Genomic DNA, 18,091 nt, shown 5'->3' with positions numbered 1-18,091 from the left:
TCTCTCTCTCTCTCTCTCTCTCTCTCTCTCTCTCTCTCTCTCTCTCTGTCACACACACACACACACACACACACACCGCAAAATATTATAAATGTGGAGGATGCTAACTCCCAGTGGGGGGATGTTGGGATGTTTGGTGGTACTTATTTTTGTTATTTTTTTTCTGTATTCTTGAAATTTTTCAATAATTAAAAAAATTGACATTTACATGTAACCAAATTCATAGGCTTTTTATTTCTGAGATGCCCCTGTATGCAGCCAGTTCTCATTGTTGGATCTTTTATATGTCTAGCTTTCTATTTAAGTAATGCCATCAGCATTTTTACATGCACATTTGGCTAGCTCAGATTGTCTCCTGATAGTGTATTTCTGTGTGTAGGATTCCTAAAACAGGAGTGGACACCCTTTCTTTAGCATCCTCTTGCCACTTTGCTTTCCAACAAGGCCGTACAGTTTATCGTGCTCCCAGGACAGCACGGGTCTTCCTGTCTTGCCGTGGTCTCACCAGCAGTGTTTGCTTCCTTTTCTTTTGATGCAATCCCTCTGGTTTACACAAACACAGGTCGTGGTTGTCTTACAGCATGGGATTCTCCCGCAGCGAGGGCACGTTCCTCTGTTTACTCTGCAACATTCATGTCCTGGAATGATTTCTTATTCTGTGAAAATATTCTGGTCTGGTTTTATTCCGAACATTTTCTCCTGTACTATCATCTGTTTCTTAACGTGGATGGCATGTTTTAATGGGCCCCAAAAATCTTAACGTTAAAGGATGTTTTTAAGCACATGTTAGTTGTGCGGCTTTTAACCTTGTACCGTTACTGACTGCTGCAGGAGGCACAGCACCCAGGGCACACATTGGGCTCAGGTACCAGTCCTGCCCCCTCTTGTGTTGACTTTGGGCAAATTTCTAATCCTCGCACAGGTTTCTAACCCATAAAACGGGATGGAGTGATTAGCTGTTGCCTGGTGCTATAAGGAGCAAGTGAACCGTTTATTTACAGAGTATGTTCCTGACATACAGGAAATGTGACTCAGGTACTTGCTTTTCTTGTTACCTCCTGCAGCCAGCCTGGAAAGGAATTTGGTTGCAAAGCAAATGCCTTATCAGTGAAAGAGAAGCCAGGTTTGTTGGGCAGAGGACTTATATTCAGATATGCTCACTAAATGTTTATGGTGAAGAAACTGTCAAATGGCTAGTAATATCAAGCTAATCAGACACCTGCATTTTAATTTGCTTAAATCATGCTCTTTTTTCCCTCTGTGAAACAGAGAGTGAATAAGAGAGGTAGAAAGACAGACAGATAGGCCATATACACATCTCTCTCCCCCTCTCCCTTTGTGTGTAGCCCTAGTGGTTCTGGAACTCATTCTGTAGACCAGGCTGACTGCCTCCCAAGGGCTGGGATTAAAGGTGTGTGCCACCACCATCTGGCCAAATCAGAGTTCTTAAAAGCTTCTTATCCACTTAATTTTAAGAAAATTTAGGAGGAAAAATTATGAGACATTTCTATATGGTTAGCTTTATGATATACATATACACATACATACATACATACATACAATACATACATATACATACATACATACATACATACATACATACATACATAGAACAGCATCATCTTGCATAACAGAATTGTGGGAATTTTCAATTCTCTCCTTTGACCTATGTAGCATAACTCTACCCTCACTTCTGCTACTCACTTGTGTCTGTCTGAGTACAGGCTCCTCATTTGCATGAAGATGAGTCCACTTCTTGGGGTGTTATTGTTAGGTTAGACAGGAGGAGTAAGATCTGGGATTCCATGGGGAGAAGTGTGTATCAACTATAAGGTGCACTTCAGAACGGCTAGGAAAGATTCTATGTGTCATCACCACAGAGAAGTGATAACTGTCTTAGGGTTTTACTGCTGTGAGCAGACACCATAACTAAGGCAACTCTTATAAGAACAACATTTAATTGGGGCTGGCTTACAGGTTCAGCGGTTCAGTCCATTATCATCAAGGCAGGAGTGTGGCAGCATCCGGGCGGGCATGGTGCAGGAGGAACTGAGAGTTCTATATCTTTATCTGCAGGCTGCTAGCAGAATACTGGCTTCCAAACAACTAGGATGAGGGTCTTAAAGCCCACATCCACAGTGACACACCTACTCCAACAGGGCCACACCTTCTAATAGTGCCACTCCCTGGGCGGAGCAAGTACAAACCCTAACACTATCCAAGGGGATGGATATGCTGACTGTCTTGACTTACAGCATATGACGTCAGGTACCAAGACATCACATTGTATCCCATAAACACATGGAGTAACTATGTCAACCAAAAATAAAATAATAAAGTAAAAATTTTTTAAAATGAGATAATAGACAAAGGTCATCCAGACAGTTTGGAACAGGTGAGTGTTCAGTAAGTGACAATTTAAAATATTTTTATTTATTGTGTATGCATATGTACATGTGCCATGGTGTGCAAGGGGAAGTCAGAGGACAGCTTAAAGAAGTCATTTCTTTTCTTCTACTCTTTGGGTCCCAGGGATCAAATTCAGGCTATCATGCTTGGTGCCAAGTGCCTTTGGATCACCAAACCTTCTTTCCAGCCCACCAATAAGTGATAATTTATTATTTTTGCACATCAGCGTATTCTAAATTTTACCTTGAAATGCACTTAAAATTGGGGGAAAAAAACAACTACAAAGAGTTAGATACTGATTGCCTCAGTGGGCAGCCATTGTTCTTCTCACAGCAACCCTCTAGTCCTAGCCAGTCTTGACAGCCTGCAGACATATTGTGTCTAGACCCATATCTGCCTTGGACAGGATCCCAGGTTCAAGGTGTTCTTGGCAGCAATGGCATCGTTTTTGCTGTTTGTCCATTGATAAAAGTTCAGCATTTCTGGACCTTAGTTACAAAAGACAGAGTCAGCCTGGATACTTTCTAGTGCCTCCATCCTTTCCTTAAGGCTTTGATCTTTGAGCCTTTGTACCATGTGGTCCTTGGCTTGATGCCACCCCCTTCATTCAGCCAACTCTCACCTTCTCACCTAGCCCCCCATCACGTTAAGCCCAGTCTCCTGCCTCTCTTGGAGGCCTAAATGACATTGTTTGTAGCCCATGCACTCTTACTGTTCGGGCAGAAGCAGCTGGGACTTTCCATCTCAGAGCTTCATGTAGATATCAGTTGAACGCAGGCCTCAGAGGCCTATTGCAAAATTTACAAGCCACCCAGTTTCCCTGATCTCAACCAAGCCATGCTCTCTCAGAAGACAGATGGAAGCTCTTAGTGGGTACTGTGATAACAGGCATGGCCTGGGAGCTGGGCTCTAGGACTGGCTCTTTCCTGTCTGGTACCTTATGTGGAGAAGCCACAGTGAGGCACTCCATGTAGATGCTGACCCTGTTGTAGATGCTCCTCATATCTCAAACCATAGGGCTGGGCCAGTGGTATCTATGAGGAAGTCACCATGCTGTATATTGTAAGACCTGACTTGCTTCTTTTCCTTTTGTAGACCATGGGGGACGTGAAACTGTTTGCCTCATCACACATGTCCAAAACCTCCCACAGCGTGGATCCCTCGAGGGCCAGCTCCATGCCTCTCACCGAGGCTCCTGCTTTCATTCTCCCCCCTCGGAACCTCTGCATCAGAGAAGGAGCCACCGCTAAGTTCGAAGGGAGGGTAAGAAGCGAGGTTGATTGGGAGGCAGGGGAGGCTAGGGGCGGGGAGTGTTCCTCACACCTTGTCCTCAGCAAGCCTTGTCTCGCTTTGGACTTTCATATGAATTGAATGTACACTGTCTTGCTGTTTCTTCATTTATGGTGAGCTTTGGTCTGTGTCAGTGGACTCAGTAATGGAGGGGACCATGCAAATTGACCATCTTAAGGTATTTTGCTGTTGAATATGTTCTGGATACATGGCCTTGTGTCAGAAGGAATGCATCTTGGGTATAATTTGTGCTCCAAAATCTGGGCTTTTGAAAAATGAAGTGATTTTTCTCCTATGTTCTCCCTGGAAGGAACATTTTATCAGCCAACCTCCTGATACTTCCACTTAAGGTAGTGAGATGACAGATGGGATCCTGATGTCATTTTGTCACCTTCTGCCAACAAATCTCGAGCTCATGCCTGTCTGGGGCCTTCATTTATCCTTCTGAAAGTATGAACAACATTTTTCACATGCTTCTTGTTAAATAGGAACATAGAGGAAAATCTGTAAGACTGGCTGATGCTGAAACCCAGGGGGAAGCCTTTTAGCAAGCTGTTGGTATTAAATTAGCTTTACATGGAGGCGATGTGAACATGAGGGAGGTTATGGGTAGTGTTGGAGGTCAAGCACAGGGGCCCCACCCCCTGGAAGCACTCAATGAAGTATGAGGAATTCCTGTGTCCCTGTGACTCTGCAGGTGTGAACTCCTGGAAGCTGGTGAAGAAAGAGGTCCACAGATGTGCCTTGGGTGTTATTAGCCTTACTTGAGTGTAGGTGGCAGGTTTGGCCACGTTGTTATTTGGAGAGTGTGTAGGAAAAAGCCAGATCTGCACTGAGTTGCATACAAGACACTGACCTCTCCAGTAGAACCTTTGCTAATGGATCTGCCCTGCTATCTGTATTTCCTTTATTTTATCTAAAGCAGACCAAGGGGACAGTGTGGGGGATGTGTGTGTGTGGGTTCCACCAACATGAGGCCCTCTTCTGTTGCCCTAAATTTAGTCCACCTCCTCTTATCCCCACACCAGAAAGAAACCCTGAATGATCAAATGGAGGAAGTACTGGTTCATGCCACAGCATTAGTGACCCTTGAAAACATTCTAGCACATGACAGAAGCCAGGCAGGACAGGACAAAACCACATAATCCCACATATATCGCATGTCCAGGATGGCATCTATGAGAACAGAAAGGAGATGAACAGCCCAGCGGGTACCGGAGAAGGGATGGGCATGGCTGCTGGGTGTTCAGTTTCTTCCTGAGATGGTGAAGATGCTCTGAAACTAGATAGTGCTGGTGGCTGTGTGTCTCTGCGGATGTTCTTATAAAGCGCTGAACTGTACACATTATAAAATTTAACAGCCATTTAAGACATGCCTTAGTCAGCAGAACACCCCACCCTCTTACCGCACTGCTGCTGAGAGACAGCTCCTGCCTTGGCTGGGCTTCCTCAGAGCACAGTGAAGCCCCAGCTGCTGCCACGGCCGCTGTCACAAAAGAGCCACATCTTTGAGCTGAGAGCCTTGGAACCTTCATGAAACAAACACTCACCTAGTAGTTAGTGCCTCTACTTTCTTGTACCTTCCACGAAGCCTGGCTTTCATTATCTGAGAAAAACAGAACAACACAAAAACTTCTGGCTGTTTCTAGCTCACAAGAGGCTGGGAAGAAGAGCTAACAGACATTAAAAGTGCTTCATGATGTCATGCAGTACTTCTTTGGCTGACTTGAAAATCACATAATACAAATTCAGTCATCTTGAACAATTCAGTATCATTTGGTACATTTACCAAGTTGTGTTAGTTACTGTAACAAAATCACTGAGTTAAATCAACCTTTAAAGGGTGGTTTATTTTGACTCAGCGTTTCTGAGCTTTCAGCCATGGTTGTCTGGCCTGTAGCTTTTGGGCCTGTGGAGGGGTAGCACATCATAGTAGTATATATGGTAGCCAAAGTTACCCACACTCTGTGACCCAGAAACAAACAGATGAAGTCACGGTCCCAGCAGCCCCTTCAAAGGCACATTCCCAATGACTTAATTCCCTTCCACTAAAGCTCCACATTCCAAAGGGTCGGCCACCTCCCAGGAGTGGCCACCATAAGGACAAGCTTTCATCATATGGGCCTCTTGGGGACAAACCAAATCCAAACTATACCAGTGTTGACTGCAGATATCTTAAAACAGCATTGTCTTGAGAGTATTTGATTTGACTTATGTTGACCAAGTAATTGACTCTGCATATTCCCTGTGGCTGTGTGCTACTTATGAATCAGCCCATGGGTCTATCTTGCCGCTTGCTACCCCACCAGGATCAGCTCAGAATGCTGCCTCAGGAGGATGCTGGAATATGTATAGATGGCTGTTAGGGAGGGATATTCTTATAGACCCTGGCTTACTTGCAGCAAAAGAAGCTGTGGCCAAAAGCTCTCTACCAACACGAATGCTACCATGGCCACAGACACATGAAGACTTCACATCAGGGAAGGGCCACCTCTAATGACTTCAGGATGAGGAAGCTGGTTGTGTTGATACCAAAGGTAAAGCTGAGCTAGGGACATCCTGTCTTGGTAGCCCCACAGAAATAAAAAGCATGGTGATAGTGTTGGAGTCCCATGGCTTTAGGAGTTTCTTTTAAGAGAAGCTGAGCTCTGAATTCAGGCTCTCACTTCCTGGGCAGAGGTGCCAGCCACCCCCAATGCTGCCTCTGGACCTCTGAACCCTGCCTGTACTGCCCTCTCTCATCGGGCACACAGCCTGTTCCAGGTCGCTTCTGTCCCAGACCTGAGTCTGCCTCACGGCCACTGTAGGACAGCAGCTTTGAGAACTGGGTTCCCCCAGGAGCTCAGTGGTGCCTTTTTGAGATTGTGCTTCACCATTGGGTTCTGCCTGGCAGTTCCTGTTGGCCTCTTCCTTGCGGATGCCCAAGAAAACTCCCACTGGCTTCCCCCACTCTCTTGAGAGTTCCCATCCCAAATGACTAGCTTCTCTGGAGAGGTTAGGAACTGTGCCCTCATTGAAATTCAGTGGATATCACAAATGTGAACAAGTCATGAAGGCTATTTTCCCACCACCTCCAGGGCTGTGATTAGCAGTCGGTTGTAACTTGGGCTTATTGCTTTTATTCCTGAAAGGTAAAACCAACTGCCTTCTTTTAAGCAAAAAACTAAATGAACCTCACCTCTGATGATACACTTCTTCCTGTCACCCAGGATGTAGATGACTTTAGAGTGGTTTTCCAATAGTTCAGGCCTTTGGTTCAGGCCTCTCTGGGGCACTTCAGACTAGAGCCTTTCTCCACATGGATTGTGGCCTGTTGCATCTTTTCTTTTGGGGGGAGTACTTTTCCACTCTGTGACAGATACTTTGAGCAGCAAACAGATAACTTGTACCCATTCCCTTAGCTGGCTCTTTCAATGCCTGAAATAACTCCAATGGATTCCTTTGCAGTTCAGGGTGGCCCAGTGACACCTCTGTGCTGAAGTCATCTAGGGAGCTTCACAGAAAGCTGTCTTTTTCATGATTAAAAGTAAAGGAAGAAAGAAGACATCTTGGATGCTCTCATTTTCTGTCTTACCCTTTGCTGGGATTCCTTGTGAACACGGCCAGGCCCCACCAGTTGGGCCAACTGAAGCCCAACTGTTCTGTGGCCCATGAAGAGAACTGCCGCATTGGTGGCCTACCTCCCTACCACATGGTCCGCTGTGAAAACAGCAATGCTGGGAAAATCCTAAATTCAGGGCATTCTTCCTCTTTCCACACAGACTTACCATTATCAACAAACAAGCAGAACCACCACACCAGCCTTTGTGTCCTACAGACCGAAGAGGTTAATGCTTTAAGGCCACCAGAGAAGTGTAGCCTAATAAGGTTTCACCCAAGCCCCTGGGCTCACTGAGATGGGCCTCCTATAAAGTGCTTCCTTGACTGTCTCATGTCAGATACTGTTTCAGCTGTGGAAAGTCAGGGAACACGAGACAACCGACCTTGAAAGGGAAAATAATGGCTTCCATTTGTGCTTCAGCCAATAAGAGTATCTTTTCCTCAAAGCTTCTTCCCAGTTTTCATCCAACAGAGAAGTAGCCACTGTATTCAAAGACATGAGGAACTTAAAGGACATGCCTGGCCTTTGCTGGTCCCCTGGAGTCCTAGTGTGATTTAGAAAGGTGTGCATACACAAACAGCAGCTGCAACTATGTGTAACCAGACAGTTGCAAAAAGTCTATTGACAGGTTTGCTACTGGCATTGGGGATGATGTGGGAAGAAGGGATAGCCATGGCTGATGGAGGCCACACATGCACCCCTAGTCTTGTTAGCCCCAACGGGGTGACACCTGGAAGTGCTATGCCAGAGTTTGCATCTAGGCCTTGTGCTTCATGCGCCATTTGAGACTGGCCTTCCTTCCACAGGTCTACTCTAATGACTTGAACTCAGTGGCTGCTTCTTGTTGGTCTTTCAGCCTTGAAAGTGACCCAGTGTCTGCTGCATAATTCTGTGCTCAGTACATTCTTGCTTACCTGAGGACACCAGAGTGGGGCTATGCCTGAGCTCCCAGGCATTTTCAGTCACAGTGGCTCTGAGCTCATTCTAGGCCCAGCTCCCACACTCCATCCCATCCATGTGGTGGGGCTCTTGCTTTCCCCCAGGCTATCCTGGATCAAGATGCACTTCCTTTTTCTCCCCATTTTAATGCTTTAGATTCTACTTCCTTTAGAGTACTTTCCTGAAGTATTATCTAAATACCTACTTTCCTGAAGTATTACTCTTAGGTATTTTATTAGAATATGTAAGAGCCGTTTCGTAGGACATGGACCATTACTGAAAAATCACATAAGATCAGTCATGAATGATAACCATAGGAAAGACTTCAAAATGTGTCATTCAGTAATCTTCTCTGTGCCTGCGTTAAAGAAAATGATTTCAATGTTAAACTATCATTAATGGCACTTGTTTCCAGATCTGTGGGTCTGAGTTAAATCCCCAGGCTGCACGTGATGGAAGGAGCACACACCCCTGAAGCCCCCACAAATAAAACGAATGCATGTAATGAAAAGTCAAAGGAAACTTGAAAGTTCTCTGCCTTGACCTTTCGCTTCTGCTTTTCAGAGGTTGCAGCCATCAGCAATTTGGATAGATATTCAAAAATGTTCTATGCGAATCCGGCATCTATCTGAATATCCTTTTATGCACACAGGGTGGATATGCCGATCTGCCATGTGCTGCTCTTCCTTAGTTCTGTTTCTCGTTCAGTTTGCACACTGGCAGATGGGTGCACCTCATGGATGTGCGTAAGCTTTCTTGCCCTCCATTGCTCCCTTCCGAATTTTGCTAATGCTAAAGCCTCAGCTGACTGCACTCTGTCTGTTTACACGCATGGCAGAGGTTACCACCTTTTACTTCTCTAATGAGAGTGAGTTCTTTGAGGTCTAGATTTGCACTGTTGACTAGGATCACCACTAGTCACATGTGCCTGTTTAATTGACAATAATGTTAATTAAATAAGTTTAATTAAATTGAAATTTTATTTCGCTGGCCATACTAGGGAAATACACATGCTAACACCTATACATATTTTAAGTGTTCAGTGCTTGTGTGAGGCTAATAGCTACCGTGTCAAATAGCATGGATTACTAAGCATTTCTGCCATCGCAGAAATCCTATTGGACATGCCTGACCTAGAGCATTCTTATTAATTCAGCTCTTACGTGTTGGTGATTCTCACCTAAAAGACGTGTTAAAAGAAAATCTGTTCTTTGCTGGAGTGATGGCTCAGCAGTTCAGAGCATTTGCAACTCTTACAGAGGACTAGAATTTGATTCCCAGAGTCCACATGGTAGCTCATGAACTGCTTGTGACTCCAGTTACAGGGGATTCAAATCCTTCTGACCTCTGCTGGCATGCACATGGTGCACCTACGCATACCCAGGTTCTTTTTCTTTCTTTGTAAAACTGTATTATTGTGTGCATGATCTATCTCTCTCTCTCTCTATCTCCCTCCTTCCCTCCCTCCCTCCCTCTCTCCCTCCCTCCCTCTCCCCCTCTCTCTCTGAGTGTGTGTGTGTATGTGTGCATGTGTGCATGCCTGAGGAAGCCGAAGGTGTTGTAGCACCTGGAGCTGGAGCCATAGATGGTTGTGAGCTGCCCAATGTGGGTGCTGAGAACCGAAGAGGCTTTTCTTAACACCTAGGATCTGGCAACACCTCCACACAGCACAGGCACTCCAGCTCAGCAGGTGCTTCCTGCTCTAAGTATGTCTTTTTCGTGTTGCTCTCACCTCTTTAATCTGTAGCTTTCTCCAAACATCAAGGCCAGTGTCTGTTATCAGTTGTGACATTGCCATTTCCCTCCTCATGTCTAAATTCATAGTGGGGCAGCAGAAGATGGGCAGGAACAGAGATGGTTCTTCTTCATGCACCTTTTGTGGCTGGCTTTTCTGCCTAGGTTCTGTAGGTATTTGAGGTTATGACCATGCCATCAGTGCCCCATAAGAGATCTAAAAATCCAAACAGGACTGGCAAGAGGGAGGCAGCATAAGTCAGAGAAATTCTTCGCTTTTCCTAGTGGAAATAGTCTAAGTGCTATCTGAATTTTTACATAGGAAATGGGCACATGGAAGAGGAGAATGGTATGGTGGGTACCAGAGGCTGGGGGACTAAGGAGGGCAGAAGGATGAGGTTAACTGGTGCGTCCTAAAGTACAGCTAATGGGCTCATGAGGCTTTAGGGTACTATTTCATAGTAGAATGACTATAAATATCAGCAGTATGCTGTGAATTCCATAATGCTAAAAGGAATTAAAAAAAAATATCTCCATAAAGAAGCGATCCGTGGGCTGGAGAGAAGGCTCAGTAGTTAAGAGCTGCTCTTCCAGAGGTCCTGAGTTCAATTCCCAGCAACAAGATGGTGGCTCACAAACATCTGTGATGGGATCTGATGCCCTCATCTGGCATGCAGATATACATGTAGATAAAGAACTCATGCATAAAATAAATATATAATCTTAGAAAATCCATGTCTCTTACCTGAGATATGTTCAGTCTATATAAACAGAAGTCAATGTATGCATGTATTGAAACATTCTATAGCACCACATTAATACGTATAATTTTCATAACTTGATGCATCAAGAAAACAGAGCAAGTGGCTTAGTTTCTTTTCCTGTTGTCATGATTAATACTCTCACAAAAGCAAATTAAGAGAGAGCAGGTTTATCCTGGCTCTTAGTACAAGTATTTAATCTAACATGGCCAGGAAGTCAAGGCAGCAGGAACTCAAAGCAGCTGGTCCCAAACAATCCTGATTGTTATATTCACAATCAGGAAGCAGAAGGCAAGGAATGCATGGTGCTGTTCAGTTCTGTTTCTTCACAAATATACTTCATACCCCAGCCAGAGAATGGCACCTGCACATACAATAGGCAGATCTTTCACATCAATGAACACGACCAAGATAACTCCCAAGAGGTGCTTCAGAAGCCTGCCTCTCAGATGATGTTAGATTCCATTAACCAGTGATAGCAGTAGTCATCACACCCAAAGTGTTGATTATGAGGTTAGTGATAAGAACAGAAAGAAGCTTCTGAAGGCTGTGCTTGGGAAGTGATACTTTTGCAGGGAGGGGAAAGACAAAGGAGGGGAAACATCTTTCTGTCAATGTATAACCTCAATGTTTACCCTTTACTTTTCATTTGTTCCTACTGCTGGAGTTTCTGTTCACAGTAGATAGAACTTATGCCTGTAAATTTTTAAAGTATAATAAAATGCTTGTAAAAATATTTGTACCAGCAATCCGAGTTCAGTGTCCAGATCCTGAAAGATAAATGATCAAAGACAGATCCACAGTTTACACTGAAAATATCACAGACAGCATTTGGGCACGGAAGAACATGTATCTGCAACAAAATGCATTGCACAACCCTGCTGGCATCTGGACAGAAATTTCAATACCTGTCTACCTGAAAAACTAGCAAAATAAAGCTCTCAAAAGCCCAGTGTGGGATCAGTGAGGAGGCGGGATGTTTCCTTTGCTGGAAGCATTGAGGATTACCTCAGCCTCTGGGGACTCAGACTGGAAGAATGTTATAGGAGCAATAAAACCATTGATCCATTTTGCCAAGAATTCTGTTTTGACACTGTAACTTAACTCTTAACAGAGAAGCGGGGAAAACAGCCAGAATAGAGATGCCCAGAACACTATTTATAATAGCAAAAGTGGAACCAGCCTGTACCCAGAGAGATCATTATATGAATGCATCAGTATGGCAGCTGTTACATAATATATCACCTGCCCGGCATTTTGGGGAACTGCATACGTTAATGGAAATGTGCGAGAATAGCAAAAAAAGTGGAAAGAAAGTAAAAACCAGGATGCAATTGTGTAGACCAACTGCAGTCTCATCAGAGTGCCAGTGTCCTTGTTACATGCAATTAGTAGAAGCTTGGGAGCCTTGTAAGTAGGACTTGTTGTTGGAGTCTCTCTAAATGGTATGTTTTTAAAATTGCTTGGTGACAGCTTACCTATCAGAGAAAATAGGCACAATTAAAAATGGACCCTGCGTGCTAGGGAGGCTCGTAGGTGCCTATTATCTTAACTGTTTCCAATTAGCTTGTCCCCTTGCCTGGATGTGTAAACAAAGAGGAGTGACAGAATGAGCAGCCTCTGAGAGTGGTCTTACAGCTGCTGTGCTGCAGGTGGCCACAGGGTCAGAGTCTGGAGGACCATGCTATTCAGTGGTCCTCTACTAGTGCCCAGTCCACCTGACTCGTTTTTAGAATTCCCTGTGTTGAGACGCTTGATCATATGTAACGTTCTTCCAACTTCAATTAACTACCAAGATACTATGTTGGTAAAAATCAAAAGCAAAACATGTGAGTTGAGTTTCCAAAGGGAAACAAACAAGCATGGCTGCCAGCCTCCATGTTTAATTTTGGTAATAATTTTTCTCCTCTGTGAGGCCTTTTCCAGTGCTATCATCCCTCTGCATTCTCTTTCTTTGCATGTTTGAGGCCATTTGCAATGCAATTATATTATTACCATTCTGTGCTATAGGAAACAGGTTTGTCTAGGGCGCTGCCTGCCATGGAGCTGTCTTATAATTTTGGAGAAATGATTTCCCCCTCCTAGAGATCTCAGGTTCCTTTTTTTTTCCTTTTTTTTTTCTTTTTATTGGATGATTTATTTACATTTCCTATGTTGTCCCCTTACCCCATCCCCCACCACCCCCTCGGAACCCCCAATCCCCTCGCCCCTCCTCCTTCTTCTCTGTGGATGTAACCTCTATCTACACCCCCCCACTCCCACCTCCCCACCCTCAAAATTCCCACCCCCTGGGGCATCCAGCCTTCATGAGGTCAAGGTTCTCTTCTTCCACCTATGCCCAGCAGGGCCCTCCACTTTTACATATTCAGCTGAAGCCCTGGATCCCCCCCTAAGTGCTCCCAGGCTGGTGGTTTAGACCCTGGGAGCTGTGGTTGGTTGGTATTGTTGCTCTCCTCATGGTGCCACAAACCCTTTCAGCTCCTTCAGTCTTCACTCTAACTCCTCCATTGAGAACCCCATGATCAGTTCAATGGCTAGTTGTGAGCATCTGCCTCTGAATATGTCTGACTCTTGAAGGCCTCTGAGGAGATATCCATATCAGGCTCTTATCAGCATGCACTTCCTGTCTTCCACATCAGCATCTACCTTTGGTGATTGCACATGGGATAGATACTCAGGTGGAGTGGTCTTGAGACGGCCCCTCCTTCAGTTTCTGTCCCTCACTTTGTCTCCATATTTGCTCCCTTGAGTATTTTGTTGCTCCTTCTAAGAAGGACCGAATCACCCTCACTTGGTCTTCCTTCTTTATGGGCTTCATGTGGCCTGTGAGTTGCATCTTGGGCATTTCAAGGTTCTAGGCTAATATCCAATAATCAGTGAGTGAATACCATGTGTCTTCTTTTGTGATTGGCTTACCTCACTCAGGATGATAATTTCTAGTTCCATCCATTTACCTAGGAACCTCTCGAATTCATTGTTTTTAATAGCTGAGTAATACTCCATTGTGTAAATATACCACATTTTTTGAATCCATTCCTCAGTTGAAGGACATCTGGGTTCTTTCCAGCTCCTGGCTATTATAAATAAGGCTGCTATGAACATAGTTGAGCATATGTCCTTGTTATATGTTCGAGCATCTTCTGGGTATATGCCTAGGAGTGGTATAGCTGGATCCTCGGGTAATGCTATGTCCAATTTTCTGAGGAACCGCCAGACTGATTTCCAAAGTGGTTGCACCATCTTGCAGTCCCACCAATAATGGAGGAGTGTTCCTCTTTCTCCACACCCTCGCCAGCATCTACTATCACCTGAGTTTTTAATCTTAGCCATTCTGACTGGTGTGAGATGGAATCTCAGGGTTGTTTTGATTTGCATTTCCCTGACGACTAAGGATGCTGAACATTTCTTTAGATGTTTCTCGGCCATTCGAGTTTCTTCCGTTGAAAATTCTTTGTTAAGCTCTATACCCCATTTTTTAATAGGGTAATTTGGTTGTCTGGAGTCTAATTTCTTGAGTTCTTTGTATATATTGGATATTAGCCCTCTATCAGATGAAGGATTGGTAAAGATCTTTTCCCAATTTGTTGGTTGTCGTTTTGTCCTATTGACAGTGTCCTTTGCCTTACAGAAACTTTGCAATTTTATGAAGTCCCATTTGTCAATTCTCGATCTTAGAGCATATGCCATTGGAGTTCTGTTCAGGAACTTTTCCCCTGTGCCCAAGTATTCGAGGCTTTTCCCCACCTTCTCTTCTATTAGTTTCAGTGTATCCGGTTTTATGTGGAGGTCCTTTATCCACATAGACTTGAGCTTTGTACAAGGGGATAAGAATGGATCAATTCGCATTCTTCTACATGTTGTCTTCCAGTTGAACCTTTTTAATCTGAGATAGTTCACCTGACCATAAGGCCCTGGAAGAGTTGAAATTCTATGGAGTATTTTATAATGTGTGATATTTCATGTGTCTGACTTTTACATCATTACTGTCATTCAGATATGAGCTCCCTATATAGCTCTGGATGGTCTAGAGCTTTCTATGTAGTTCAGACTAGCCTTGAAGTCCCTATCCTCCTGTGTGCCGGATTTACAGGTATGTGTACCACACCCAGTCTTCTCATATCTCCTTTTTAGGGCAGGGGATGTAGCTTAGAGGTAGAGTGCTCTCACAAAGTCACAAAGCCAGGGTGGCTTCTGGCACCATAAGCAAACATGCTTGTCTAATTTTTGAAAATCTGCTCCACTCTTAGTTCCTGGTTGTTGCCCAGTAGAAAGAAGTTATTTTTGTGTAATCTTACAGGCTTTCTAAACGTGAGTCTCTGCCTCATTAATGCCCTACATTTATTGCAGGTAGGTTTTGAGTATTTGGGTCTGATTCGCACAGCTAATGTTTACTGAGCATTTCCTCATGAGCCGGACAGTTAATTTGTTTAGAACCAGAAATATCTGAGAGGTGCAGGACTGCCATTTCTGAATATGGCTGTATTTGTATTCTTCATATCACCTTGGGAACTGGGCCAAATAATCGTGACAATTGTTTCCCTTTAGCATTTTATTATATTATTTGATCTGTTTGTATCTTGGTATCAGTTTCCTTTATAGTTTATTCTGATCAGGTCTCATTTCTAATAATATAGCAGACATTTGTGTGGCATTGTATAGTATATGAAATCTTCCCAACCTGAGAACAGCGAGTGCTAACTGTCTTTCTCCCATTTCCAGAACTCTGAGGAGGCATAAGCAGAATTAAGCCAGGTGAAGCATACAGGGAGAGCGACGGGCTCTTAGAGCACAGTGCCTTGCAGAAGGGCTCAAAGAAAAGTGAGACCAGTGTCAATCAGTTCCTAGTAACTAAATCCACCCATCTGTGAGTGATGCTGCTGAAAAACTGGTGTCCTGTGTTCCAAATGCTATCTGCTCAGCCCTTCTGGGTCTATCTCATGTGAAGCTCTACTTAGTGCACAGCTTAGAACGTTTCCCTTCAAAACAGAGCCCTCTTACAATTTTGTGATCAGCCCCCTCACCAGCTTTCTCCAGGAAGCAGGATTAGTTCCCTGGGAGACAGGTCATATGGAGTTAACCCTTCCTAAAGGTGTTTGACAGGAGACTTAATCCTCAGTTTATGCCCTTAGATACTGTTAAGATTATTAATGATGTTTAAGTTTTTTCTTATTTATTTTGAATATGAGTGATTTGCCCACATCAATATGCTCACTTTATGTGTGCCTGTTGCCCAGATAGCAGAAGATGGTGTCTGATCTCTTAGAAATGGAATTACAGATGTTTGTGAGCTGCCCTGTAGGTTCTAGAAACCAAACTCAGGTTCTCTGCGAGAGAAACAAGTGCTTTTAATCATGATCCATCTCATGATGTAAGGTTTTATTATAAGGACTCTCTGATGCCTTTTTTCCTCCTCAAACTAATATGTTAGGAGAGGGTCATTTAGCCTAATTGGCAATTGCCAGACCTTTGCATTGTGCCTGGTTGCCTAGAGTAGGGAGCTGTCAGTCAACTATTCCTCTCTTTAGCAGCTGGCCAGGTTGGTTAAAGTAACCTGTCTGCTTTGGACAGTTCATGGATGCCTAAAGGAAACATCACTCCAGCTATGAAGAACATTGCAACCATGGCTGCTCTCAAAGCCATAGTTTCTGCTTCAGCCTTGTTTCAGTCATGATTGTCCTAAACAACTTGTCCCAGCTCTAAGGGACATCACATAGGTGGTGGCAAGCCTCTGTCTGCTCTAGATGCTCTCTTGAAGCTATTCTTACACAGGAAAGAACACCTTCATAGTGTCTTTACACAAAGATTGTGAATGGTGTTTATGCAATGCTTGTAATTAGTGTGTATTTGAGGCTTATGGTTGGTAGATCTAGAAACCATATGCAAACAAGACTGTGACTGGTAGAACTAGAAACTCTACTAGAATCCTAAACTCCTTTCCAGACTATATAAGTAGAACTGTATAATTATGCTTTCACTTTTTTGTGGTCAGGCTAAGAGATATCTTCATGTGCCAACTCTTTCTCCCATTGTTACAACAGTAGGCCCTCAAATGCCTCTCCCAATGGTCTTTTGCCTACTTTAGTTTACCACAAGTAGGGTAGGATGAGCTGGTTACATGGAGAACAGATAAACAACACCTATCATGGTAACAGCAGGAAGGTTGCTAACAAGTTTAAGAAAGCAGCCAGGAGGAGAAACTGAGATCTGAGCTTATGGGGACTGTGGAAGTACTAAGAGGCTAAGAGATGGTGGAAAGCTCAGGGTGTGGTAAAGGACAATGAAGATTCAAAAGTGGGAGACTTTGGAGAGCTAAGACTACAAGTTCTGGTCATTTTAAGAGTTCCAAGAGAGTTCCCAAATATTAAGAGCTATGGAACTCCCAACACCTGCAGCTCTGGAGCTGTGACACTGCTAGGCTGCCTGCATTCAAAGCCAGAGAAATAATCTTCTGACCTGAGTATCCAGAATTACATGTGTGCGGTTTGGAAGTATAAGCTCTTAGTTAGCAGAGCCTGAGCTATCTGTTCTTGGGGTTATAAACCCAGCCTCAAAGCATTAAGGCCTACACTACCAAGACTAAAGGATAATACATACTTTCAATTCTCACCTGAGGAAAGGAGCCCTCAACCACTTGTAACACCTGGAATGGACCTCTTCCTATTGTCCTGTTACCTGGGCCCATGCCATAATCCACACTCTCTGGCCAAGTCTTGAGCTTTGCCTCTTAGGCTTCCTTTAGTCTTTCTGATTGGATTTTCAAGTCTTTCAGAGTGCCACCTGGTCTCTTCCAAATCCTACCTCTAACAGTTGTCCTAGTCTTCTTGTCCACACAGCTGTAGATTGTTCTGGGGTTTTTAAATGTAGCATACTTTGATTTCAAGTTCTTCTCATTTGGGAACTTGTCACTAGAACAAGACAGTCTTATTCACTGTTGAATAAAGACAAGCAAGTCTTTATTCACTGTTGGGTTCTTCACAGCCTCTAAGGTGGATTCCTATGCATGGTAAATGTACTACCTTTGCATTGCTATGACCAAAATATCTGGGAGAACAGCTTAAGAGAAGATAAGGTTTTGCTGTTGTTGTTGTTTGCTTTTTATTTTGTTTTGCTTTTTTGAGTCTCAGTCCATGATAGCAGAGGAGGCAGGACAGAGTGACTCAGTCCATGGCTGTTAGAGCATGTATCAGCTGTTCTCATGGTGATGACCAGGAAAAATGCCGGGTCAAAACCAGAGATACTTATAACCTTCAAAGGCCCGATCCCAATAATCCACGTTTCCCAGCTGTGTCCCATCTCTAAAGGCTCCACAACCTTCTAAATAGCCTCATAACCTTGGAATTTAAACGATTCTTCCCCT

The 18,091-nt window shown here is 44.0% G+C and overlaps 1 protein-coding gene across 2 annotated transcripts in view; it reads left to right on the top strand.

Moving 5' to 3' along the window:
• The window catches only part of Mylk (myosin light chain kinase), a 188,648-nt gene that overhangs the window by 4,206 nt on the left and 166,351 nt on the right, over positions 1-18,091 (top strand). For both annotated transcript variants that reach the window (XM_028752285.1, XM_028752284.1), the window contains exon 2: positions 3,505-3,672. In XM_028752285.1, coding sequence (XP_028608118.1) covers positions 3,508-3,672 — 165 coding nt within the window. In that variant the 5' untranslated portion in view covers positions 3,505-3,507. The remainder of the gene's footprint in view (positions 1-3,504; positions 3,673-18,091) is intronic.

Source organism: Grammomys surdaster, unplaced genomic scaffold (assembly GCF_004785775.1).
Source record: "Grammomys surdaster isolate TR1022 unplaced genomic scaffold, NIH_TR_1.0 125889, whole genome shotgun sequence".
NCBI lineage: Eukaryota > Metazoa > Chordata > Mammalia > Rodentia > Muridae > Grammomys > Grammomys surdaster.
The sequence above is the reverse complement of the archived record's forward strand: the minus strand, read 5'-3'. Positions and strand labels throughout refer to the sequence as shown.